This window comes from Protopterus annectens, chromosome 14.part0 (genome assembly GCF_019279795.1).
Source record: "Protopterus annectens isolate FY-2018-M chromosome 14.part0, PAN1.0, whole genome shotgun sequence".
Lineage (NCBI taxonomy): Eukaryota > Metazoa > Chordata > Ceratodontiformes > Protopteridae > Protopterus > Protopterus annectens.
In genome coordinates this window covers 601,976,490-602,004,381 of record NC_056748.1, presented here as the reverse complement: position 1 = coordinate 602,004,381, position 27,892 = coordinate 601,976,490, and the positions used below count along the sequence as shown (strand labels likewise).

The window sequence follows — 27,892 nt, the reverse complement described above, 5'->3', positions numbered from 1 at the left end:
GCTACTGTTCAATCTCAGCCTTACTACAGGATATGTACCCAAAGACTGGTGTACAGCAACAGTGGTCCCTCTCCACAAAGGTGGTGCCTCAACGGATCCTGGAAACTATCGCCCCATAAGCCTGACTAGCTTGGTCTGCAAAGCTATGGAAAGGATCATCATGGACCTCATAAATAAAGATACTGGGGACCTACAGACACTGGATCCTACCCAGTTCGGCTTTGTTAAGGGCAGATCCTGCCTCTTAAACCTGGTCAATTTTTTTGAAACGGTCACCAAGGCCATTGACGAGGGGAAGGTGGTCCACACAGCCTACCCGGACCTCGCAAAAGCCTTTGATACAATACCCCACTTGGGGAATTATAGATAAGCTCACCAGCTTAAATATAAACCCCTATGTCACTAGATGGGTTGCAAACCGGCTCAAGGACAGAACCCACATGGTTAGAATTGCTGGAGCCATGTCAAACTCCAAACCAGTTACAAGTGGCATCCCACAAGGCTCAGTCCTGGGACATCTCTTGTTCGGTATATATTTCTCGGAAGTACAGGCCAACACGGAAGGACTGTGGCTGACCAAGTTCGCAGATGACTTCAAACTGGGCGCCATAATCGACTCTCCAGCCGACACAAGCATCCTCCAAAAGGGCCTCATAGAAACAGGCAACTGGTGCCAGAGCCATGGCCTCAAGCTAAACGCCAAAAAGTGTATAGTCATCCCCTTTGGCAAAAACAAAGTGCCCACAAATTACCAAATAGGTGGTAATCCATAAGTACAGAAGTAGTAATTAGGGACCTGGGGACCCAAGTTGATAGCAATCTCTCATTTGACAACCACATGGCCAAAGTGGATAGAAAAACATTTTATATAGCCCACCTAATCATGAAGGGATTCACATCTAGATCAAGGGAGGTCATCGTGCCTCTTTACTCATCCCTCATCAGGCCCATAATTGAGTACAGTGCCCCTTTTGGGATGTACCTTACCAGACACCTGCAGCAACTGGAAAGACCCCAAAAGTACCTCACCAAGAGGATCAAAGGGCTCAAACAGATGTCATATGCTGCCCGGTTGAAGAAACTCCAGCTCTACTCAGTGGCATACCACCTGCTCAGAGGCGATCTGTGCCTGACGTATAAAGCCATGTCCAACCCGGAATTAATGGACATGCTGCACCTCAGAAAATCCAAATCCCATCGAGCTACACGCTCGAGAGACTTGAATCTCAGCACTGAAATAAATAGGACATGCTGGAGGAACAGATTCATAACCCAGAGGCTCCCTTCACTCTGGAATAAAATCCCAGTCCAGGTTAGGCAGAGTCCCTCATTGACTCTCTTCAAGAGGAATTTTGATAAGTGGATGGGAGATCATAGGTTTACCCCGGGTATCACTTCTGTGTCACTGTTAGACAGAGGCACAGTATACTAACCTCGAAAAAGGGCATAGCAAAATTAATTTAAAATGGGTGGCGAAAGCCAAACACACTCTGGCTAGGCTTATAAATGCCCTAGGGCAGATAGCCTAGTATGAACCTATGAATCGGCACAGTTCCTCTTCCTAGGTAGCATCCTTTCCTGACCTGCCTTAATGAGAAGTGCTGTAAATATGCCTGCGCATTCGGAGTCCTGTGAAGAAAGACCTGTTTATTCTTTGGCATATTTTGTAAAGCTGGATTATACAGCTTGTAACCTATGTTTTTAAGAGTGGAACAGGTATGAAGAAAAGTGAAGCAGTAAAAGGATTACAGGTAAGAAGAGCGATTTCATAAATTGAGTACATTCACTGAATCAGAGTACAAGGAGAAGTTGACCTGGCGTACATTACAATACACTTGTATACATCTTAAAAAATACAGGTAAAGCCTTTAATAACATTGGCATTGCAATGTTAAAAAACTGTAACTTTTAAAATACTGCATCAGCCCAGTAGTCACTGTTACATGAGTACAGATCATCCAAAGTTACATTATGGCGAATGTCAGACAGCAGGCATGCCTGTGTTATAATCAAGTCCCATCAGAAACCTACAGCACCCCGGAATACCAAATTGGACCGTTATTCCTTTTCCTGCCTCACACACGATATGGCACAGTAAAAAAATAATAGCTTACACACTCCTTTTACGTTTACCATACATATTTTCCTCCAAACATTACGAATTATGTCCAGTTGAAAATGTGGTTGTGATAATACTTAAGTACCAAAAAAATCTCCTACTGTCCAGCAGTGGCTTCAAATATTAATAGGTAATATGAAACTAGAACAAACTTAGAAGACTGAAAAAAATACTTAACAGAACATGCACATTATGATAATGAAATTAATATTTTCAGAACAGAAATTTAAGAACAATACCTACATTAAACCATGGTTCAATACCTTTGTTACTGATGCCAGTCAGTGGATCTATCAGCTCTGTGTTAGCCTCCTAATCTACTGTGCAAATCCCGAAACTGATCACTAACATCTCCTGCCAATGCTCATTTTACAAGGGGTCTATATCACTTCAGCGAACAGCATTTCATTAGAAATGCCATTCATCAAATTCCCCAACCCCTGCTAATTATACATACCACCTCCAAGATTGTACTACAGTGGGGAAAAGGGCAAATTTCCTGATCCTCACTGCACCACGATTTCAGTATGAACAGTCCAGCAAACGGCATGTTTGATGGAATTGCATTGAAAATGCTGTTCGATGAACTGATTTTTCACTGAACAAATAGGGACCCTTTTACAAAAAAAAAAAAAAAAAAAAAAGTATATAATCTATATATATATATATATATATATATCTACTAATGACAAACACCCTGTGTGGTTAGGCAGTCATTCAGAATTTTTACTGTTATTTTGTTTTAGAAGCAACTGTGAGGATTAAAAGATGTGAACATAATTTATTCATGTATGATTTATATAAAATATTATAAAGAAATTCCAGTGATTATTTTTTTTTTATTTTAATTTTTAGCTTTATTTCCTCTTAAGTTCTTTTATCTGCAATACCCCCAACAAAACTAAAATAAATGTTTACAGTTATTGTTGCTCCATCTAAATATTCATAGCCATCATCTTATTTGATAGGTAAATGTAATTCACATATTTAAAACTGAAATATCTACCTTACATGTTTACTTAGAATATTATATGATCTGGTTTTTGGGGGGCTTGTGCCTCCTTAGCTTTCATTATGGAAAGTATCTGCCTGACTGTTACTTCACAAAATGAATCAGCTTGAAATGCACGGTTATCCATCTTAAAATATTTTACTTATGATGCTTCAATTACTCTTCATGATAATAAATTGTGATAACGTTAGGTAAGGTTTACAAAAAGGGGTTCATATTATATCAAAAAAATAACGTAATCGAATGGCCGAAACATCGAAATGGCCGCATTTTGAAACTTTTATTGTGGGGGCTGCCCACCCCCACCCCTCGCTAAATATATGTTCCAACTCTGAGATCGCACTACAGTGAGGAAAGGGCAAATATCCCAATCTTCACTATACTGCGATCCCACAATTCAAACTTCCAAATGTGTCCGTTTTGGCTGCTCGATTACATTATCTTTAGATAACATAATAGGAACCCTTACAAAAATACTATGGAATAGCTGGCATTACACACAAAAACAGCTCTCAAGGGCCCAGTCCATTATTTCTTTACTATGTACACATATAAAGGAGATGGAAGGGGGGCTTCATGTCTGCATAATCCCTAATGCGGGGAGCAAAGAACCACATCAAACTGGCACACTGTAAGTGATCCCAGCCTTCCAAATCAGAGAATCAAAGGTATACTTTGGGAGAGCACCTTTAGAATGTGAGGAGAAGGAGCTTTACACTTTGCATGTATCCTTTCCTGTGGTCTTTGTATACAATCAATACATTAAAGTCAGTACTTTGTTGTGCCAAATCTAAACAGCAGTAATTTTATCTGACTGTTCCTCTAAGAAAACCTAACGGATATACTGAAATCAAGAGACCCCCCCCCCCCCAAATTCAATGTCACACAAGGTTACCATATATCCCTCTTTTCACAGGACCAGTATTATTTTGGCAGCTGTTTCACAAAAGAATCAGGAAAAATCGAAAATGTCTTGACACTAGGAGAAAAATAAATGTAACTTTTCCCATGTATATTGCACTATAATATCTGAAACGCCTTTGTATGTTATAAACCAACCAAAACAACAGTTCTGCAACACTAAGTCTTTAGTCTCAACATAACATCAAAATGCATATTCTGCATTGTTTGAGGGTAGGATTTAAGTCACAAGATCTCTCTACTTCAGCAAGAAAGGCAACTCTACCTTTCAGAATAATAAAAATCAGAAATTAAAGAAACTAATTCAGAATATAAATAAATGTCTTTCAAAGTTGGCTGATGCCAGTTTCACAATAAACAGATCTTTCCATCACATATCCCGTTAGTAGTAGCAATGCCAACATTAGCTGACTTTGCATTACAGTTTTTGATGTAAACATCTAAGCTGACACCATTTAAAACCTTTTGTAGAGTTCAGATTGCCATTTATTATTTAATATGAAGTTATTCTATTTTGTGTCTGTGTGAGGTTTGATGAGAAGAAACTGGAGTCCAATAATCCTTTAATAAATGATTCTGGAGTCTTCCTGTTTCATGTTGTAGTCTGAAAGGTAATTATGCATGTCTCAACTTTATTTAAGACACGTCTCTTCTTTACAGATTAGGAATGATGAGGTTCTACACTTTTGAAGTCCAATACATGGAGGGCAGACGACAAAGCAGCATACAGATGAGAAGTAGTGAATCGTAGGCAGTATACTGGGCTGCTGACTGGTACAGACAAGTAGAAGGTCTGCAACAAAATTAAAACAAGTTCACTAAAAGCCAGAGACCACAATGTAAATAAATATACCTTTTATTAAGTATAAACCAATTAAACAAACCTCGTCCATTCAGACTTGCTATTTGACACATTTTAAGATTATTTTATATCTGACTCAATAAGTGGCATTCTCATCAGTCTCAATACACAATATTTTCAGGACATGCCATGTTGGGTCACCCCTTTCTGAAAGATGCACATATTTTTAACAAGTATGCATACAAGAAAAGACTTGTATGTCCAGATTTATGACATTTCCAAATGTGCCAGAAGACCCTAAAGGCTACTCAAAAGTGCTATGGACAAGACATTTGTAATGCATGTATACATTATGCAAGGTAAGCAGCTGTGATGCTTGTGTACTGCATCTAGTAATGATAAACTGGAAATGTGCATCATTTCCACAATGCAGCATTCCCTTATTTTGTACTTCACAAATATACTTAACCAGGTTAACTCCCTACATGTATAAGTTGCAAAAAGGAACCATGCATATTCACTACAACTGCATTATCATATCTGCCAGCAGGAAATACACTACATGGCTAGCCTCCACATCCAGTAAAGTCACATTAGGCATATGCCCCACCCTACTGCCCAGTACTTGTTAATATCTAAAAGGAATATTCCAAATCAGGAAAGGCAGGAGGTTCCATAGGACTGGGTGAAAGTAGAATAGGAAGCCTACCACAGGACTCTAAAAAGAAAGTCTATGGAATCATCATCAGCCCCCTTATCTGAAGACCTAAGATGTCTAACTACTCCATAATATTTCTGCAGTCCTTACAGATAGGCAGAACCCTGCATCCACAAAGGATGAGACGGCTAAAGATATGGGGAGTCATCTTTTTAGTAAAGGGGTGGAATATCGCTATAACACAACTAAAGAAAGGGAAGATCATCTTCACAGGGGAAATAATAAGAAGTTATGTACTTACCATAACGTTCCATGTTAGTTGTCTTCTCGCCTTCTTTCTTGCTGGATGGGTTCGGAGCCGAACCTCGGCTCCGACTCGGCCGAATACTAAAGCTCGAGAGCTATTTTTTACCGGCTCGAGGCTATCCTATATCCCATAATGCTAGGCGAAATATACCCAGATCTCGTTTGATAGCTAACCCTATGGACAAACATGTCCCACCACTAGAAAAAGATAAAACTAAGAGCTATGTAGAACTATAAACCCTACAGCCTGTCTGTCACCAGGGCTACCAAAGGGGAAGAAGAGCTCTAGCTGAAGGGATAATCCTGATGACAAGGAAAGTCTCACCCAATACTCTAGGTCTTTCCAGGCTAGGGGGATGGAGGGTGGGATGCAAGAAAGAAGGCGAGAAGAAGACAACTAACATGGAACGTTATGGTAAGTACATAACTTCTTAATGTTAAATTGTCAATCTCGCCTTCATTCTTGCTGGATGGGACCGCGTCCCTAGCACCTTAGTCCCGGGTGGCTCAATGGAACAGACTCTTGAGTACAGTGGAACCAAAATCAGCCCTATTTCTGGAGGCAATATCCAGTTTGTAATGAGAGATGAAGGTATGAGGAGAGGCCCATGTGGCCGCTGCACAAATAGAATCCACAGGTAATCTCACTTGAAAAGCAACTGAGGAAGCAAATGCTGTAGTTGAATGAGCTCTAGGCTTGGTAGTGAGCTCCTTATGCTTCAATTGATAGGTTAAAGAGATAAGAGAGGTCAACCATCTGGACAAGGTCACTTTAGAAACCGGAAGGCCCTGCTTCCCTTTGGCGTAAGATAAGAAGAGTTGCTCTGATTTTCTCGTTAGCTTGGTTCTATCCAGATAGAAACGTAGTTGCCTATGGACATCCAAACAATGTAATCTTCTCTCAGCTCTATCAGTGTAATTTGGAAAGAAAACTGGGAGATCAATGGTCTGATTCAGATTTTTTTCCAAGAGTACCTTAGGTAAGAAGGATGGATTTGTCCTAAGAGCCACTCTATCTATGTGAAAAACAAGATAAGGGGGGCGCACAGAAAGTGCTTGTAGTTCCGAAACCCTTCTCGCTGAGGTAATAGCTACCAAGAAAAGTGTTTTCCGCGAGAGCAGTTTTAATGAGCAGGAGGCTCAAAAGGAGGTAGAATTAATGACGACAGTACCAAATTTAGATCCCACAGTGGAGGAGGGTCTTTGACTGGGGGCCTAAGTAATAGGGTACCCTTCAGAAAGGCTTTACAGAGCTTGTGGGACATAATACTAGACTCTGACAAGCCAACATGGAAATTTGCAATAGTCGCCAACTGGACTTTGATAGTGGCTGAAGAAGAACCTTTTTGAAAGAGTTCCGCTAGAAAATCTAGAACTGTTTGGACAGGGGCAGTAAAGGGATCAACTTGGTTCTTTTCTGCCCAAATAGAGAAATGTTTCCATTTACTTGCGTACGTCCTTCTGGTGTTAGACTTGTGAGAGGCAAGGATAATCTGACGTACTGACGGAGAAATTAAGGGAAGTCTGGCTAGGGTTGGAAGTGGAGCAACCAAGCTGTGAGGTTGAGAGATGACAGGGATTGGTGCAGCCTGCCCGACTGATGGGTCAGAAGGTCTGGCACAGGGTCCAGATGCCAGGTCTGCTCCAATAGATGACATTGTAGGAACGGAAACCAGACTTGTCGGGGCCAGTAAGGGGCAATGAGGATCATCCTGGATCTCAAGGCAGTTGCTTTCTGGACTAACAGAGTGATTAAGGGAAAGGGGGAAAGCATAAAGGAGACCCCTGGGCCAATTGTGGACTACAGCGTCTCTGGGAGAGAGGCCCGGAAGAGGGTGAAAAAGTCTTGACACTTGCTATTTTGAGGGGTTGCGAAAAGGTCGCAGCAAGGCTGACCCCACTTTATGAAGATTTGGTCCACTACTAGTTGGTTGAGAGACCACTCGTAGGGCATGAGAATGTCTCTGCTCAGCCTGTCTGCTATGACACTGGACTTCCCGGGAATGTGTTTTGCTACCAGAAACCGCTGAGAAGAGATCGCCCATTGCCAGAGTCTGAGCGCTTCCCGACAAAGAGGGTAGGACCTGGTTCCGCCCTGTTTGTTGATGTACCATACTACAGATGTATTGTCTGTCTGTATTGCAATCGTCCCAGTGGGAAGAGAGTTCTGGAGAGCCTGCAACGCCAACAGCACCGCTCTCATCTCCAGGACATTGATGTGCAAGTGGCACTCGAAGGGTTGCCATGTGCCCTGGACTGTCCTGCCCTGAAAATGCCCCCCCCACCCAATCAGGGAGGCGTCCATTGTCATGGTGGCAACCGGAGGGGGGAGAACAACCGGTTTGCCTTGAAGCACCTGAGGTAAGCCCATCCACCAAGATAGGTGTCGTTTGCAAGACTGAGTGATGAGAATATTGTGTGACATGGGAAGCTGCTGAAAGGACCATTGGGAAAAAAGCATCCACTGTAGTATCCGCATATGAAAACGAGCTAGGGGGAGCAAGGTGATTGTTGCAGCCATCAGACCAAGCGTTTTCAGTACAAACCTGGCTTGGACCCTGTCCCTCTTGTAGTAGGACTTGAACATGACTGCGAATGTCGTATACTCTTTGCGTAGGAAGTTTTATGACAACTCTACCGTGTTTAACACGGCACCTATGAAGGTAATATGCTGACAAGGCGACAAGGCAGATTTTTTGAAATTTATAGAGATGCCTAGCGCTTTGCAGGTTTGTACAGCGTAATCCCTGGCTTGAAGAAGCTGATGCCTGGTGGTGGCAATAAGGAGCCAGTCGTCCAAATATGGAAAAGCCTGGAATCCTCGACGTCTCAAGTGAGCCGCAACCACTGCCATGCATTTGGTAAACACCCTGGGGGCTGTGTGGAGGCCAAAGGGCAGGGCTTTGAATTGGTAGTGACTTGCTCCCAGCCGGAAGCGGAGAAACCTCCTGTAGCGCCTGTTCATTTTGATATGGTAGTACGCATCCTGAAGGTCTATAGAGCACATCCAATTGTCCTGACCCAGAAAGGGAAGAATGGACTGTAGCGTGACCATCCGGAATTTTGTTCTTTGAACTGATTTGTTCAGTCTGCTGAGATCCAAAATAGGTCTCCAGTCTCCTGTCTTTTTTGGTACCAAAAAGAATATGGAGTAGATTCCGGATCCTTGTTGGTCTGCCGGGACTGGTTGGATGGCCCTTTTTAAAAGCAGCTTTGAAATTTCTAGTGCTGCTTGGTCTCTCAGACCGGGTGGAACGTCTCGAAGAGGCCCTTTTGGTTGATGTGGGGTGTGGATTAAGGGGATTTTGTAGCCCTCGGATATGATCGACCATACCTATCTGTCCTGCGTAAGGGAGCATCAGGCTTCTGGGTACAGCGGAAGTCTTCCCCCGACTGCCTCCGAAGTCGGACAGCTCCTCAGGGGTGCTGAAAAGGTTTGTCAGAGAAAGATTCTCTGCTACCCTGATTCTGTGGACCCCCCCTGCCCCTAGGGTGGCGTCTGTTGTTGTTCCCTCCTCTGCCTCTAGAGGGAAGCTCACCACGTGCGTCCGGCAGAACTCCCTGAGGTTTGCGGAATCACATTTTCCCGCCCTTTTGACCCTTAGGATACGGTCTAGAAGGGGCGGAAAAACTGACTCCCACGGCAGACAGAGTCTTGCCTTCTTGTTCGCACCTGGTTAAGGTATCCTTCACTTGAGGTCCAAAAAGAGCAGAACCATCAAAGGGGGTGTTAGTGAATGATGCCTTGAAGGAGTCAGCAAAATTGCAGAGCCGCATCCAGGTGTGTCTCCTTAGAGCAACACCCATACCTGCGTCTCTACTCGCTCCATCGGCTGCATAAGAGATGAGCCGCATGGAAGAGCTGACGATAGAGTTCAGGGTCCCGAGCTGGGAGTTGATCTTTTCCTGAGACCCCGCAGCTGCTGGGTCCTGCAATGTTTCACCCAGTTCCTTGAGAAGGTCCCTCTGAAGTCGGGTGAAATGGCAAAAATAATTCAGCGACCGCATAGCAAAGGTCGCTGAGGAAAACATCCACTTGCTGTACCTATCCATAGTCCTAGATTCCTTATTAGGGGGATGGACAGGTACTGAAGGGTCAGCCAACTCCTTCTTAGTGGCTGCCGCCACCACCATGGCATCCACGGGGACACCCTTGGAAAGAAACTGCTTATCTGTGGAAGCAGTAATAAATTTAGTGGGCCTCCGGGGAGTTGATTCCATAGTATCCGGAGCTGTCCACGCCTTCTGAGCCACCACTTCCATAAGTGGGTCGAAAGGCGGGGTCACCCAGGAGGTGGAAGGGCGAGAACCGAAGGCATCCAGGTACACCGACTCGGCCTCGGATGGGTTAAGGGCAGACCAGTTCCCCCTCTGTTTGAGGATCTCTAAGATGTCAGAAAAGGAGACATCCTCAGAGGGGGACCTTGGGGACCCTTCCGAATCATCCAGGTCAGTGTCAGATGTCACTGACTCAGGAGAGTCAACATGTTTCCTCTTACATGTCCTCTTCCGAGGGGGCTCCCCCGCAGGGTCAGGGGAGGCCTTGGAAGAGGAAGAAAGGCCCAATGGGGCAGGCTGGAGTGTCTGTTCTCCTCGCTTGGGGTCGGGAGGGTAGGCAGGGGCCGAAGCAGGCACTGTGGAGGGAGGGGCCGAGGAGGCCGACCGTGGTGCCGGTATTGGAGCCAGCACACTCCTCATCACCTCAAAGGCACCCCTGTCAGGCAGGGAAGAAGGACCCAACTCTGAGGAGATGAGAACTCCCCCCGGCACTGAGAGGGACGGCTCCGAGGCCGATGTCGGGGCCGAACTCACCTGTGCCGAGGCTCCGAGAGGGAGAGCGAGGTTGGACAAGGGTCCGATGCCACTCGACCCCTCGGAGCCGACGAGGGAGTCTCGGCACCCGGATCCCTCCAATGACGAAGCCAAGGACGGGATTGGAGCTGACGAAGGAACCGACAACAGGGGGATCGGTTCCAACGTCCCCACAGTACTCACCTCAACGACCTCCAGCTCCAAACTCAGCAGAGTAGTCGGAGGAGGAACTTGAGTGGGTGTAGGGGTGCCCCTGTCTGTTGAGATGGGCTATGTAGCAACTGGGCCAGTGCCTGCAACTTTAAAAGGGGGCTGACTACCCTCACGAGGTCATGGTCCGAAAGCCTGGAAGACCTAGAGGAATGAGATCTATGGCTCTGCTACGACAAGAGTGGAGACTTCGGAGCAGATCTAACCAACTCGAGAGACGGAGACCTGGAGCGCTTTCTGCTCGGAGACGGCTCCGACACTAAAGTCGGAGCTGACTGAGGTCTAGATGCCTCGGTTCCAGCCGGAACCGACGAGGCAGCAAGAGCACCGCTCGTCGCCAGCTCCGAATATGGAGCCGACGATTTGGTGGGCTTTGAAGGTTTCCCAGCCATGGTCTTAGCCGGGGAATCTTCAGGCTTTAACAAGCCTCTAAGAATGAGTTTATTTCTGCGCTCCTGCAGGACTCTAGGGCTAAAAGCATGGCAGATGGAACAAGAGTCCTGCAGGTGCAGAGGGCCCAAACAATACACACAAGAAGTGTGACCGTCTGTCAGAGACATCTTCTGACAACACGAGTCACACTTCTTGAAACCCGATACCTTAGTATACTTAGACATACTGTAAAACAATACACTAAATTATAATAACAATTACTATAAGCAGGAAAAAGAGTGAACTACCACCAAGCAGAGGGACAGAATTCCACACACACACAGAACAACCAAGGGAAAACTGTACTACTAAGGGGAGGGTCAGAGGCCCAACCACCTTAAGGGTGGAGAAAAAGGGAGATTAGCAACTAAAAAAGGAGGAAAGGCTAGTCGCTAACTTCACTAATACTAAAGGGACAAAAAAGGATAAAAGACTGACTAAAAACTACCTCAAAAGTTATTAATAAAAATATACGACCTGGAGCCAGTGAAAACGCAACCTCGTAGCTAAGCGGCAAACGAGATCTGGGTATATTTCGCCTAGCATTATGGGACATAGGATAGCCCCGAGCTGGTAAAAAATAGCTCTCGAGCTTTAGTATTTGGCCGAGTCGGAGCCGAGGTTCGGCTCCGAACCCATCCAGCAAGAATGAAGGCGAGATTGACAACTTAACATTTAAATGAGCAACTGAACTACAAAATCTGCATTAGAGACAACCAAGAAAATTGATCATAACATGGGGCACAGGGGTCATGGGACACCCAGTAAACTACAGAGGATAATTAGAAAGTTGGGGGAGAGTGTCATACAGCACCATGCTAGGAAACAAAGCTAAAAATAAGGGAAATACATATGCTGCGGATGAGAATGTCCAGAGATCCAGGTGGATCATAACTGGGGTAGGGGTGAGGTGGCATCATATTTTAATAATGTTTAGAAAGAAGAGGTTAAGAGAAGCAGGGAAGGGAGGGGGTAGTTTGGTGAATGCATGTTATTTCATGGTGACTACTATCAAAGAATAAATAACAGTGAAAACTATTTAATTGAAAAAAAAAAACAAAAATAACTTTCTATTTTGAATATTGTAATTTGTTTTCTTTACCTTGTGTTTTACTTGTATTCTGCTTTTAACTGCATATTAAAACTTGAAAAGAGACCACAGCTCTGTCTCTTGTGAGTCGGGGAGAAATCAGAACAAATCAATTAAGGACTCTCACATAAGATAGAACAGGTCAGTTAAGGTTAATCATCTGTGAACTGAGGGGGTGGAGCTAGACCTTCTATTTAAGAAGTAAAATAATACATTTCAGAGCTTTACTAGAAAGGCTCACCCAGACTCTGCTACACTTTGCTGTGAGGGAAAAGTTAGTTTGCTTTTTATTTGTTGTGTTTTGTATTACTTTATTGCCTTTTTCTATTTTGAACACTGTGATTTGTTTTCTTTACCTTGTGTTTTACTTGTATTCTGCTTTTAACTGCATATTAAAACTTGAAAAGAGACCACAGCTCTGTCTCTTGTGAGTCAGGCAGAACTGTTTTTCTTACCCTCCCACCCAGTTACTGTTGTGTTCTTAAACACCACTGTATTTCTAGTTGCCTGACCCTTATGTTAATTTGACCATATATCTCATTTCCTCTCTGCTTTTACTGGCTTGTGTGAGTAAGCGCAAAATTATCATTTTGTGAAATCACTCCCCTTCAACTATTTAAATTTATTAGCCATCCCACTGTATTCCATAGTATCAGAATACAAAAGTGACCACCCCCTTTCAATCTATTTTGCTGTTTTAAAAATAGTGACTCTCCACTAAAACTTAACTTTTTAGACAGGTAAAACTTACGTTACCTACTTTCACATCTAACTCCTCTAGTGCACACTGCAGTGTTTAGGATAAACCATTTTTTCATCATACCTTTAAGCATCTCTGTGACTAGCACTTGCTCTAAAACCTGCTGGAAAGCACAAGGAATCCTTAAACTGATACAAGCACTCAACTCTCCTTGTTAATAAGGAGAAATTAATTGTAGGCACTAAACAGCCTATAAATGCAAAGTACCTTGCTAAGCTAAAGGAAAACAGCTCTTGTACTTTACACAAAAAAGCACCAAGCAGGCATATCCAAGGGTCAGCTTCCAGTGATTTCTCCTGTCCACCTGGTGAATCTGGGCATACTGGGGCAATGCAGCAATTGCCTCATGAACACAGACAACCCTCTCCTCCTCTCACCCAACACTAGAACCTGCAAAAGATGCACTTACATAGCCAAACTGGAAGCAAAGCTCTCTCCACCCAAGACTGTTCTAGACAGTCAAGAGGAGAAGATTAACACCCGCACTACACCTCAAGCAACACATAGCCCTTCTAAACCCACACCACCGACACCCTCACATAGCAACACTAAACCCTCATATGCGGAGGCCCTTAACAGTAACCTGCCCAAGCAACAAGGACCTCCGAAGCTGAAATGCAAACAATCACCAATCACAACCAAAGTGTCACATAGCTCACAACACCAGTATGCCACCCAACAACAGCCCCTAAGGCAAGACAATGTACCCAACACATTTGTCATAGGTGATTCTACAGTCAGGCACACTGATGTCCCACTCACCAGGCTGAACAAGAAGAACATTAGAGTCAGCTGCCTGTCAGGTGCCCGGATCCACCACATAACGCATGCACTCAAGTCACTCCACAACAAGTACAAATATGCCTCTGTCATTGTCCATGTTGGAGTGAATGACTTGAGACGTACCTCCCTGGACTACATGAAAAGAGACATGGAAGAGCTCTCGGATCATGTGGCCCAGGCAGGTATGGACCCTAGCCCTGAGAAGCATCCTGCCTTCATCCAGAATGATACCGCGGTATAAGGACAAAATGATTGACTTCAACAACTGGCTAAACTTCTGGTGTCATTCAAAAGGGATCCAGTATCTGCCTGGGGCGACATGATTGACAGAACACGATGGTTTGCCAGAGATGATCTGCACCTGTCGACCCTGGGATTCAGGTTACTGGCTAAGGCTCTTGTCACCCCTATATTGCCTTCTTTAGGCAAAGTTCAAAGGACAAAACCATCACCGTAACAGGTACAAGCATGGAAAATCTGAAGGTAATGCTACTCAATGCTAGAATTCTAAACATCAAAATGCACTCTCTCGAGGCACTCCTAAAAATGGAGAACATCGATATCTGTGCAGTAACTGAGACCTGGTTCAAGGCTCCAGAGAGCACCCCTGCAATACCAGGCTACAACTCTTATTACACTTTTCGGCCACCAAAGCAGAACCAAAACACTAAAGGTGGAGGAGTGTCCATATTCACCAAGGATATTTACACCACCAGGCTAATTGCCCAACACAATGCTTCTGAATTTCTCTGGGTGAAATTAACACTAGGTAAGACTGCAATCCAAATTGTAGCTTGCTACAGATCCCCCACCATGCCCCAAGATTTTCACTACACCTTTCTAAACATACTGGAAAATATTAAGATACAACCAAACACCCTAATACCGGGTGATTTTAACTACCCTGCCATTAACTGGGAAAACTACTCGTGTACCAATACCTTTGCCTAACGGTTCCTGCAATTCATAAATTCCAATGCCCTGGATCAACTAATTCATAGTCCCACCAGGGGGTCCAATATCCTAGACCTGGTCATTACCAACATGGGGAATCAATGCTCCGCACCTATGGTCACCCCCTCATTGGTCATGTCTGACCATAACTTAATCACCCTTGACATCCACATCCCTCCCCCACCCTCCCAGTAAGGAAACTTCTGTAAAAAAACTTCTTCAAAGCCAACTTCATGCTACTCATGTCAGAAGTGACAAACTTCATGACATCCATGCAGACGGGAACTGTAAGTTCGACTGCTTAATCCTACACTAATTCACTGTACGAACACATCCACTCGTGCATGAATTGTGCCATCCCAAATAGAACCAAGATGCTCTCCTCCAAAAAAAGGAAGCCAATCTGGTGCTCCCCTGCCATAAACAAACTTTATAACAAAAGGAAGAAACTGTTGCAGAAAATAGGAAAATACCAGGATGCAAAAAACTCCCTTACCAGCCTCAGTAAGAAGCTGAGATCCCTCATAAAATCCTCCAAAGCTAGTTACGAAAATAAAATTGCCAAAGATTCCAAAGACAACCACAAGGCATTCTATAGCTATGTCAAGAATCTAAATGGCAATGCTCAGATCTGCTCTGAGCTACAACAGAATGGCACTAAATATACTGATCTCAAGGATATTGCCAATATCCTGGCAGATCGATTCAGTGCCAACTTCACCCTCCCTCTCACCCCCTAAAGGGCTCATCTCAATGCCAAAAGATTGCCAAACTCTGGTAATAATGGCCACACAGGTAAAAACTGCACTCTCCAAAGCTAAGAATACAGCATCCATGGGACCAGATGACATCCCAGGCTGTGTACTACATGAACTACAAAATTAACTGGCACCTCATCCAATTGTCATGTTTAATCATAGCCTCACTTCAGGCTTCATGCCTACTGAGTGGTGCACAGCTAGAGTTATCCCACTCCACAAGGGGGGATCCACCTTGAATCCTGGGAACTATCGTCCAATCAGTCTGATGAGCCTGATCTGCAAGGCCATGGAACGTATTATCATAGAACTTCTAAACAAAGATATTGTCAACCTTCAAACACTGGACCCCACCCACTCTGGGTTTGTGAAGGGCTGATCTTGTCTCCTGAACTTGGCTGACTTCTCCTTATCAGTCTCCAGAGCTGTGGACGAGAGTAAGGCGGTCCACACAACCTATCTGGACCACGCCAAGGCCTTCAACACCATCCCCCACTCAGGAATCATAGATAAACTTACTAAGCTGGGCATTAATCCCTACTTCACTCGATGGGTTGCCAACTGGCTTACTGACAGAACCCACACTGTAAAAGTAGCCAACTCCAAATCCAGCTTCAGACAAGTGACAAGTGGAGTACCCCAGGGTTCAGTCCTGGGACCGCTCTTGTTTGGCATCTACTTCTCTGAAGTACAGGCCAACACTAAGGGACTCTGGCTAACCAAGTTCGCAGGTGACTGCAAACTGGGAGCCATTATTGAATCCCCAAATGATGTGGATATTCTACAAAAGGGCCTTACAGAATCAGATGCTTGGTGCCAGAGCCATGGGCTCAAGCTCAATGCCAAGAAATGTACAGTTATCCCCTTTGGAAAAAACATCTACCCATGAATTACCACATAGGTGGCAGTACGCTAAACACCAAAAGTATGATAAGAGACTTAGGGACACAGGTGGTCAGTGGTCTCACCTTCAATAACCACATCGCTACAACAGTCAGGAAATCCTTCTATGTGGCACACCTCATCACTAAGGGCTTTTCATTCAGAAAAAAGGAGGTCATTATCCCACTGTACTAATCCCTCATTAGATCCATTATAGAATACAATGCCCCATTTGGTATGTACCTCTCAAGACATCTGCAACAACTGGAAAGGCCACAGAAATACCTCAGTAAAAGAATCACAGGCCTAAAGCAGATGCCCTATGCTGACCATCTAAAAAAACTCCAGCTATACTCTGTTGCATATTGTCTACTCAGAGGCGATCTCTGCTTAACATACAAGGCCATGTCAAACCCAGAGCTGTTGGACATGCTACACTTAAAGAAATCCCAGTCCCTCAGAGCTACATGCTCCAGGGATCTAAACCTTGTCATCACAATGAACAAAACATGGTGGAGAGATAGGTTCCTGACCCAGAGACTCCCCAGACTCTGGAATAGACTGCCCATACATGTCAAGCAGAGCACCTCTTTGGCCCTCTTCAAAAGGAACCTTGATGATTGGATGGGAGATAGGAAATTCGCCCTGGGGATCACGTCATTCGCCCTGCTAGACAGGGGTCCAGGGAAGTAAATATTGTGGGAAGAAATAGCCAGGGAATTGTTATGGCTAGGTTTGCATAGGCCATAGGGCCAATAGCCCAGTACCAACCTATGAACTGTTTTGTTAGGGGCAATCCCCCAGCTCCTTATTACTATACTATGTATCATCTCCACAGAAAGCATAAACAACTTAGTACTAAAAAAATACATTTGAAACTCTTTGCTGCAACAAAAATCTAATTATTCAGAAAAGGAAGCAAACCATGTACAGCTAAACAACAATACCAATACAACAACATTTAAAAAAATCTAAATGAACCAAAACAAATGGGGGTGCAGGGTTTCTTTTGTTCATAAGTTCATAGGTAGTTACTAGGCTAATGATCATAAGGGCCTTTGTAAGCCTAGCCATGCATCCCAATCTCTGACGAGTTCTGATACCCTTGATAAGTGTAAGCAGGGGCTTGGGAGAAAACATTTACAAGCAGGGGCCTGGGAGATGAGCCATTTACAGGTTGCCTGTGTCCATTAGAGACATAGGTGCCAAACCAAGGATGAATTTCTTGTTCCCCATCCAATTGTCCAAGCCACACTTAAACTGGGTTAGGGAGGAAATCTGCTTCACATGGATGGGGAGTCTGTTCCAGAGACAGGGTAGTCTCTGGGATACATACCTGTCTCTCCAGCAGGTCCTGTTTATATCATAGGCAAGATGGAAGTCTTTAGAATGGGTAATTATTGTGCTATTTGTTTTGTGGATATGCAGGAGGTCAGTCACAATGGGGTCTGACAATGAATGTATACCAGGCATAGATCTCCCCTCAAAAGCCTGTTGGAGACAGAATACAGGAATATGGCCTTGAGGCGGTCTGCATAGGACATGGGGCTTTCTGTGAAAGTGGCTTTCACTTTTTTTCTGGCATTACCTGATATCATCTTGTGTTTTTTTTTCAACTATAGAATGAAATTTTTATTTGACAAATCCATACAAGATGTTCAATACAAACAGTAATACATCCAGATAAGAGAGGAAATCTGTTAGAAAAGTATGTATTAGTAATATGCTTAGTGCATTTAAGGTTTGAAAAGGGTTAACACATTTATTCTGTTTCACACTGTATAAATCTGTACAAACTGCAGAAGCTTTCCAATCTTGTATTGTCATGAAATATGTGCAGTTATAATCTTTGCTTATGCTCTGGAAATTTACAGGGAAGCAGATAATTTCTGCTTGTGTCAGGAAATAATAAATAGATGTATCACTTGTATTAATGTTATGAGATTTAGACAAGGAGTTCCGCTTATGCTGTGAGAAAATACACAGCTGCAGAAGCTATTGATAATAAGAACAAAGACTGCTTGAAAATAAGAAATGCAATCAGTGTTTACTTGTGTCTAAGCTAGAAAAGTACCTTGAAATGTAACATGTATTAGAACTACACAATAGAAGCTTGTAGTGGGCTAAAGCCCCCAAGGTCAGGTTGTTTTTCTCAAATGTTTTTCATAAATCCAGTCATGTCAGCAGCAAATCTGAGTAACATCTGCTGTAGAACAATACAGAAAGTTGTATTAAATTACGCCAACTATAGAAAGCAGCATTTTGTAGAACAGTATAAGAAGAGCATACTTCCTGGTAGTAGTTAGGCAAAATCCTGTATTTGCATGTTTTTGTCTCCTTGCAGCAAGTAATTAAATGCCATATATGAACCTTGCGTGAATTGGTCTTTGAAGTTTTTTCCTTTGACAGACTGGTCCTTCGGACCGGAAATCCTCACTTCACCTCGGATCACACGGGCCAGGAGGCTTCAAACCGTACTGGGAAGAAACCACATCGGTTCTCCTTATTTGAAAAACCCTCCGACTGAACTTTCGTACAAAAGAGGCCAGCCACTTTCTGATCTGCGACTGAAAGACGGGTTTTCACGAACCAGGTGATCAATCACGAAGGCTCAGGTAAGGTGAATCTACCTTTTCTGTTTTAGATCAGGGACTAGATTTGTATTGTTTTTGTCAAGACTGTATTTTTACAAGTCAGGGACAGAAAAGATTACTGTCTTGTCATAGATCAGGGAAGACAGAGTAGGTAGGCAGTCATTCTGAAGAGACTATAATAAAATCCGTGGTACCACGTTAAAAATAAGAGAGGTTATGTAAGGATTAAAAGGGTAGAACAAAATGGGTAATAATTGCACAAAAAGACCCCAAAATCCGCCGTTAACCGAAGACGCAAAATACATGCAGTCACAGCGCACAGATAATATTAAATACTATTCAAAATGGGTTAATAAGTATGAATTTGACGGTAAATTAGAAAAATCCTCGCTTGTCAAACTTGTCAAACAGCTCAAAACTGATTCCAAAGGTCGGGTAAAACGCCACTTAGGAATTCCTCAGGCACACAGGTGGATTGAGGAGGTAAACCGTAGGGAACAAAAGAATAATTCAAAAGCGATGTTTTTAGATAAGGAGGACAATAACTTAGTGATAGCGTCGGCCCCTCCACCTCCCTTACCAGAATACGAAGCAAGTAAACAGGTTAGTCTACCCCCACAATATCCTGTTGTCACTGAAAATAGAGACATTACAAGAGCAAAACCGTTTATTAGAGATCCCATCGAGACCAGGTCTCGAACATGGGCAGGTAACTCAAAAGGAGACATTGAGTTATATCAAATGGTTAGGAATTCACGATCTATGAGTGAAGAAGAAATATGCCCACTTATAGAAGTACCTAATCCTCAGGCAGGACAAGAAGGTCAGGATCCAACTATTCTAGTGTATAGACCCTGGACACTGGAAGATATCCGGAAAGCCACTGAGGGAATTCCCCATCCAAAAGTTAATTTTAGAAAGTTCTCAGAAGATTTACAAGGAATGAGGCCAAGTTATAATTTAAACGGAGAAGAGGTAGAAAAAGTAGTTAGACAAATTGTGAGAGCAGATTGGCACATGATTAGTGGCAACTGGAATCCCCATGACGCTGCACACAGACCCCTCCCACATAGCAGCGCAGAGCTAGACAACAGAGTAAAAGGTCTTACAGACCGCATCTCTGAGAAATGGAAGCCTAGGGCAGACTGGACTTGCATTAATCAATGCATCCAACAAGAAGGTGAAACTGTTGACAGATATTATGCCAGACTATTAGAATGTTTTAATAACCATTGTGGAATGCAGGTTCCTGAAGATCAGACACAAGATTCCCCATATGAACAGCAGTTAAAGAATGCATTTTTGAAAGGCAGTATTGCACCCACAAGCGGTTTTATTACAAAACACATGGTAAATCATTGTACAAGCCGGTTACAGTCATTACTTAAATATGCTAGGCATGCAGAAAGGCATTTTAATAGCAAAAAGAAAAAGCCTAAGTATTTTCTGTAGAAGATGGAGCAGAAGTTTATGTAGTACAGTCCGGGAAAAAGGGCAAGAGAAATGCCCAGGGAAACAAGCAATCTGATCAGTGATCAGAGGACTTTGAAGGGCGAAAGAAAAGGGGTGAATGTTTTAAATGCGGTAAAAAGGGACATTTGGCAAGGGATTGCAAGAAAAACAAGAAGGCAACCACGGAAGACAAGGAGGGTGAGGACTGACTATATGATAGTCAGGAATCACTAGATGGGGATAACGGAGAAAGGACAAATGAGAATGTGATAGAATGCTGCATGCTGCACCTCAGAAAATCCAAATCCCATCGAGCTACGCGCTCAAGAGACTTGAACCTCAGCACTGAAATAAATAGGACATGCTGGAGGGACAGATTCATAACCCAGAGGCTCCCTTCACTCTGGAATAAAATCCCAGTCCAGGTTAGGCAGAGTCCCTCATTGACTCTCTTCAAGTGGAATCTTGATGAGTGGATGGGAGATCATAGGTTTACCCCAGGTATCACTTCTGTGTCACTGTTAGACAGAGGCACAGTATACTAACCTCGAAAAAGGGCATAGCAAAATTAATTTAAAATGGGTGGCGAAAGCCAAACACACTCTGGCTAGGCTGATAAATGCCCTAGGGCAGATAGCCTAGTATGAACCTATAAGAAGGAGTAGAGGATGTGATAGATGAAATAGAGGAAGTGCAGGAAGTTACGGATAGTGAAGAAAATGAAATATTGGATTTAGCTTTATTGAGCTTAGAGCTCTATTTAGCAGACACAAAACCAGAAGTTACACTCTTGGCAGAAGGGAGGGAGGTTAAATTTTTGTGTGACTCAGGGGCATCACGAACCCTGATACATCCCTCCAAACTGCCAGAAAATTCAGAGTCACCTGATTATATACTAGTAAAAGCAGCTAATGGACAGCTGTACCAGGAGCTTCTCTCCCGCAATAACTGATCCTGTTTCAGGATTGACCCAGAAAATCAAAATTGTTGTTTCTGCAAAATGCCCAGTAAACCTCTTGGGCAGAGATCTTATGCAGCTATTTGGTATAGCAGTAGTTCCAACCATGCAGGGTATGGAAGCACAGCGACAAATTGATACCTTTGCAGTGCAATCGGAGGATGAAGTGTTTTATTGGTACAGTCAGGACTTGGTTACGACTGGTCCAGGGACTGTGACCGAAGAATTAATGAATATAGCCATCAGTAAGTTCCCCTCCCTTGACAATGACAAACAGCACCTGTTGCACTGTACTCTGTATTACTGTAACACACCAGGACCTGATAAAGAATATGAGCAAGAATTGTTTAAAAATCATGCAAACAGATTGATATTACGTAATCTGTACTGGGACATGGAAGGGAACAGTGCAGCCAGCTGTTCATTGCCCCAGGAGTTCTTTGCACTTTATAAATCTAATCGATTACCACATGTTAGCTTAACCAAGGACAGAAACATAGAATGGGCAGACTTAGGAGAAAAAGTTACGAGATGGGAAAGGCAGACAGAATTAGAACTGTCAGAACAAGGAATACAAATACAGAGGTTGAACTGGATAACTCAGACCCACCCAGCCGTGCACCTGCAGTCTAGTAAGGACAGCTGATTAGCACTCCTATTAAAGGAGGAAGAGAATGCCTTACAGAATATACCAGAAACACTCTGGTCAACAGGAAAGTTAGATGTAGGACTTATTCGTACAGCGGGACCAGTTAATATCACGCCAAAGTCAGCATTTAGACCACAGAAAAGACAGTATCCCTTAAGAAAAGATGCAGAGGTAGGAATCAAACCTATTATCGCAGCTTTACTTAAGGAAGGGGTACTGGTGGAATCTCCCGATTCACCATGTAACACACCCTTATTTCCTGTTAAGAAAGCAAATGGAGAATGGCGTATGGTCCAAGATTTGCAAGCTGTAAATGATGAAGTGATACCAAGGGCACCTACAGTGCCAGACCCACACACCCTGTTGAATGATTTAAAACCTCAACAGAAATATTTTTCTGTGGTAGATATCAGCAATGCATTCTTTTCGATACCGATACACCCTGACAGTCAGTATTGGTTTGCATTCACATTTCAGGGGAAAAGGTATACATATACGTGACTACCACAGGGATATTGTGAAAGTCCGACAATATTCTCACAAGAAATGGCAAGCAACTTGGCGGGATTTACCCCATCAAGAGGCAGTCAGATTTTACTTTATGTTGATGATATCCTGCTGGCGGCCCCCACCCAGCAAGATTGCAAAGAAGATACCATAGCGCTATTACAATTTTTAGCCACTGAAGGACATAAGGTAAACAAAAATAAACTGCAGCTTTGGAAAAAACAAGTTAAATAGCTAGGATATGTAATATCCAAAGAGGGTAGAACATTAGATGAGGACAGAAAAGTAGCAATTTTACAAGGACCAAAACCCACTACCAAGAAGGAAATGATGTCCTTCCTGGGTACGACTAATTTTTGCCGGAGCTGGATTCCAAACTATGCTTTGGAATCTGCACCACTGACTGACCTGATATAGAAAAAGACAATGACAGCACAGGACTTGTTACAATGGACACATAAACAGAATCTGCTTTCTGCAAACTGAAACAGTTAATGGCGTCCTCATTAGTTCTGGGATTACCAAAATATCATAAACGTTTTTTCCAAACTGTAGATTGTAAGCAAGGTTATATGACATCAGTGTTAACACAACAGCACGGGGACAAGCAACACCCCATTGCTTATTATTCATCACAACTAGACCCAGTGGCACGGTCTTTACCTCACTGTGTACAAGCTGTAGTTGCAGCTGCAATGGCAGTACAGGCTTCGGCCTCAGTAGTTTTGTTCCACCCTCTCACATTGAGAGTGCCTCATGCAGTCGCAATTATTTTACTGCAAGAGAAGGTAGCATATCTTTCCCCTGCTAGGCATCTTTCCTGTATGACTATATTGTTGAGCCAACCTCATATGACAGTTGAACGATGCATGACTTTGAACCCTTCAACCTTGCTCCCAACCCCTGCAGATGGCACACCACACTGCTGCCTACAGGTGATTGAGCAAAAGACACTGCCTAGAAAAGATCTCACGGATGTCCCCTTGAATGATGCCGAGGTGACATACTACGTGGATGGCTCATGCAAAAGGTGTCCTGCAGGACAGAACCTAGTAGGATATGCAGTAGTTTCTGATACTGAGATTATGGAAGCAAAACCTTTACCACACAACTTATCTGCACAGGCAGCAGAATTGATTGCCTTGACATGGGCAAAGGGTAAATGTGTGAACATTTGTACTGACAGCCAGTTCACTTTTTCTACTGTACATGTTTTTGCGCAACAGTGGAAAAACCGAGGAATGATAACATCTACTGGCAAACCTATTAGTCATGCACAGTTTATTCTAGATCTCTTAGAATCTATTCAGTTACCTCAGAAAGTATCTATTTGTAAATGCACAGCTCATACCAAGCAACAGGATAGGATTTCAAAAGGTAATGCGAGAGCTGATACAGCTGCAAAGCAGGCAGCTTCAGAAGTATTTCTTTTGATTGAGGAACTACAACCCTCTGAGATTTTAGACTTAGAAATGTTAAAGACAATGCAGACACTCGCTACACAAGTTGAGAAACAAAGATGGGTAAAACGAGGAGCAGTTCTCGAAGGGGCTGTACATCTCTAAAGAAGGGAAACCGATATTACCATCTAATTTGTTTAGATATGCAGCTTAGTTGAGCCATGGGCAATGCCATGTCTCAACAGGGGGGTGGTACAGCTGGTGAACCAAGCGTTCACGACATATGGATTCACCAACTATTCTAAAAAATTTTGTTTGATGTGCCACATTTGTAACAAACATCATGCACAAGGGGAGTTAAAGCCCAAGCAAGGGAGTTTCCCTACAGCACCATATCCGTTTCATACTATCTGTATGGATTTCATAGAATTGAACAAATGTGAAAATAAGAAGTATTATCTTGTCATTGTAGATATGTTTTCCAGATGGGTGGAAGCCTTTCCGACCAAAAATCCAGACGCGGTTACAGTAGCGAAAATCCTTGTTAAAGAAATCATCCCTAGATTCGGCATTCCGGAAAGGATCTACAGTGACAACGGTACACACTTTGTAAACCAAACCATACAACAGTTAAGTAAACATTTTGGTATTTCTTTAAAGAATCATTGTGCATACCATCCACAATCTGCAGGGCTAGTTGAGAGGCATAATGGGATTTTAAAGAATAAACTAAGGAAATTAATAGCAGAAACGGAAAAGAATTGGGTGTACTGTCTGCCCCTGGCACTGTTGAGCATGAGAACTGTTACGAATGCAAAAGGATTGACTCCTTTTGAAAAACTATTTGGAAGAGCTTATTGTACACCTCAGTGGAAACCTCTCATGCCCGCAGACCAGGAAGCTGACTGTACACTAGCAGAGTATATGAGAAATTTGTTGAATTCTAAACATCTGTTGCAGTCAAATTCTGTTTCAGATAAAGAACAAACCGAGACATCGGAAGTGGCAGTGGCCCCTGGGGAGTGGATCTGGGTGAAAACACTCAAAAAGAGAAACTGGACGACTCCAAAGTGGGAAGGTCCATATCAGGTGCTCCTGTCGACACTTACTGCAGTCAAAATCGCAGGACGACTCCAAAGTGGGAAGGTCCATATCAGGTGCTCCTGTCGACACCTACTGCAGTCAAAATCGCAGAGCGGGCCTCGTGGATCCACCTGATGCACTGCAAACTAGTTAAGAACTTTGAACTGGACAAAAATCTTGTCACATGTAAAGAGCAAAAATGACAGAATCCAGAAAAATCCAAATAAAACTACTCGGAAGAGTTGGAGAAAACAGGAATGCAGAACAACCATTTCCGCAGAAGTATTGCATAATCATCCTGTTAACTGTACTAGTGACAATAATCTTTTTGTTGTGGCCATTCCTTTTCCCAGCCACACAAACTGAACTGAATAAATGTGAAGCGTTGCTCATAGACTGGCACCCAAACTTCAACACTTACCAGGCCATCAAATATGTGTATGCTGAGACTTTCAATGTTTCGAATTGCTGGATTTGCACAGCTTTGCCGACAGCATACGGGGGGTTATTAATGACTTCAGTCCCCCTAGGAGACAACGAGACCTGGGAAAACTTGATTTATGATACATCAACTGTTACATCACAAGATAAAATAGCATTGCACTTGTCTGTTCCACAAAAAGGGACTGTGTGTTTTTATAAAAATGATGCTGTTCAGGTGGTTTGGAGCAATTGCAATGTGACTGTTCCTTATAGATACTACACTAAAGCTAATAATGCAGGTTCTTATTGTAATACAAACTATGATTCATTTTTTGAATTGATGCACAAAACAACTGATGAAGTAAAACATGATTCTGTTCTTTATAAACAACTGTCTATAATTCATAAAAAAAATGTTTCATGCAGGACAAGTGTATATTCATAGTAAAGTTACTACTAAAGTAGAGGATTGTTATTTTGTATGTGGTAGGAAAGCATACAAGTGGTTACCTGAGAATTGGTCCGGCAGTTGTTTTTTGGGCTACCTGGTTCCAGCCATAGGACACACGGCAGTCTTACCTTGAGGAAAAATTCAGAATGTCTGAGAGGTCGTCAAGAAACCTGTAAATCCAGTGGGGCAAATTGATGCACGCTGGAAAAACCATCATTCTGTAGGGGATAAACTGACACACATGGACTTGAGTGACAGTGTTATATCGTGGGCAGGCATATCACCAGCATATGGAGCAGTGAAATCGATCTGGGAGCTGAGAAAACTGTCTAAACTTCTCGAAGTAATGAGCAATGCAACTTTTTCCGCTCTAGAATTGGTGACTGATGAACTGAATGCTATGAGAACTGTAGTGCTTCAAAACCGCATGGCTCTCGACTTCACCCTAGTGGCAAGAGGCAGTACTTGTGCTTTAATCCAGGAGGAGTGCTGTTCGTATATTCCTGACCATAAACACGAGATAGACAATCTCCTTGAAGTAATTCAGCAAGTGTCGGACTTGACCAAACCAGGACCAAACCCACTGATGGACTTTTTCCAGAAATGGTTTGGGGGGTGGGGTACTATCCTAATGAACATCCTGATTGCCATTTGTGTAGGAATGATCCTACTGGGAGTATGTGTTTGCTGTGGCATCCCCTGCATGAAAAGACTGATCAAAGACCTTATAGACATGTCAGTTTCAGAAACCTTATATCAAGGTGCTGAGTTTGAAGAACTGTTAAAAAATTGAAAATACTTTCATAAGTTTAAACTGAATGACTCTCTTAACTGCAAATCCTGAGTAGGAAGAGGTTAGGGGAAGAAAAACTGTTTATGCTTATTTTGAAAGTAGAATAAAGTATTAAAAGGGGGGGGAAATGTTAGAAAAATATGTATTAGTAATATGATTAGTGCATTTAAGGTTTGAAAAGGGTTAACACATTTATTCTGTTTCACACTGCATAAATTTGTACAAACTGCAGAAGCTTTTCAATCTTGTACTGTCATGAAATATGCGCAGTTATAATTTTTGCTTATGCTCTGGAAATTTACAGGGAAGCAGATAATTTCTGCTTGTGTCAGGAAAATAATAAATAGATGTATCACTTGTATTAATGTTATGAGATTTAGATAAGGAGTTCCGCTTATGCTGTGAGAAAATACACAGCTGCAGAAGCTATTGATAATAAGAACAAAGACTGCTTGATAATAAGAACTGCAATCAGCGTTTACTTGTGTCTAAGCTAGAAAAGTACCTTGAAATGTAACACATGTATTAGAACTACACAATAGAAGCTTGTAGCGGGCTAAAGCCCCCAAGGTCAGGTTGTTTTTCTCAAATGTTTTTCATAAATCCACTCATGTCAGCAGAAAATCTGAGTAACATTTGCTGTAGAACAATACAGAAAGTTGTGTTTAATTACATCAACTATAGAAAGCAACGTTTTGTAGAACAGTATAAGAGCAGCATACTTCCTGGTAGTAGTTAGGCAAAATCCTCTATTTGCATGTTTTTGTCTCCTTGCAGCAAGTAATTAAATGCCATATCTGAACCTTGCGTGAATTGGTCTTTGAAGTTTTTTCCTTTGATAAAATCATAATCTGCTTAACAAAGCAAGCAACATGACATAAAATACCTGAATAACATTAATTAGTATCCAATCAATAAAAGCAAAATATATTCCAGTAATCTTGAAATTTTTCCAATTTGTGCTTCTTAAAGTGACAATACACACGATGTTCATATATACAAAAAGAAAAAATATCTACAGGGTCAGTTTTACAATTAGCAAAAATATTCACAATCAGTATTATAGTTGTCACTGTAACCCAC

At 42.8% G+C, this 27,892-nt stretch overlaps 1 protein-coding gene across 2 annotated transcripts in view; it reads right to left on the bottom strand.

The window, feature by feature from the left end:
* Window positions 1–2,862: 2,862 nt before the first annotated feature.
* The window catches only part of FBXW4 (F-box and WD repeat domain containing 4), a 2,126,835-nt gene continuing 2,101,805 nt past the window's right edge, over window positions 2,863–27,892 (bottom strand). Inside the window, exon 10 of one of the 2 annotated variants that reach the window (XM_044056341.1) lies at window positions 2,863–4,845. In XM_044056341.1, coding sequence (XP_043912276.1) covers window positions 4,714–4,845 — 132 coding nt within the window. In that variant the 3' untranslated portion in view covers window positions 2,863–4,713. The remainder of the gene's footprint in view (window positions 4,846–27,892) is intronic. The other variant, XM_044056343.1, reaches the window with a different exon arrangement.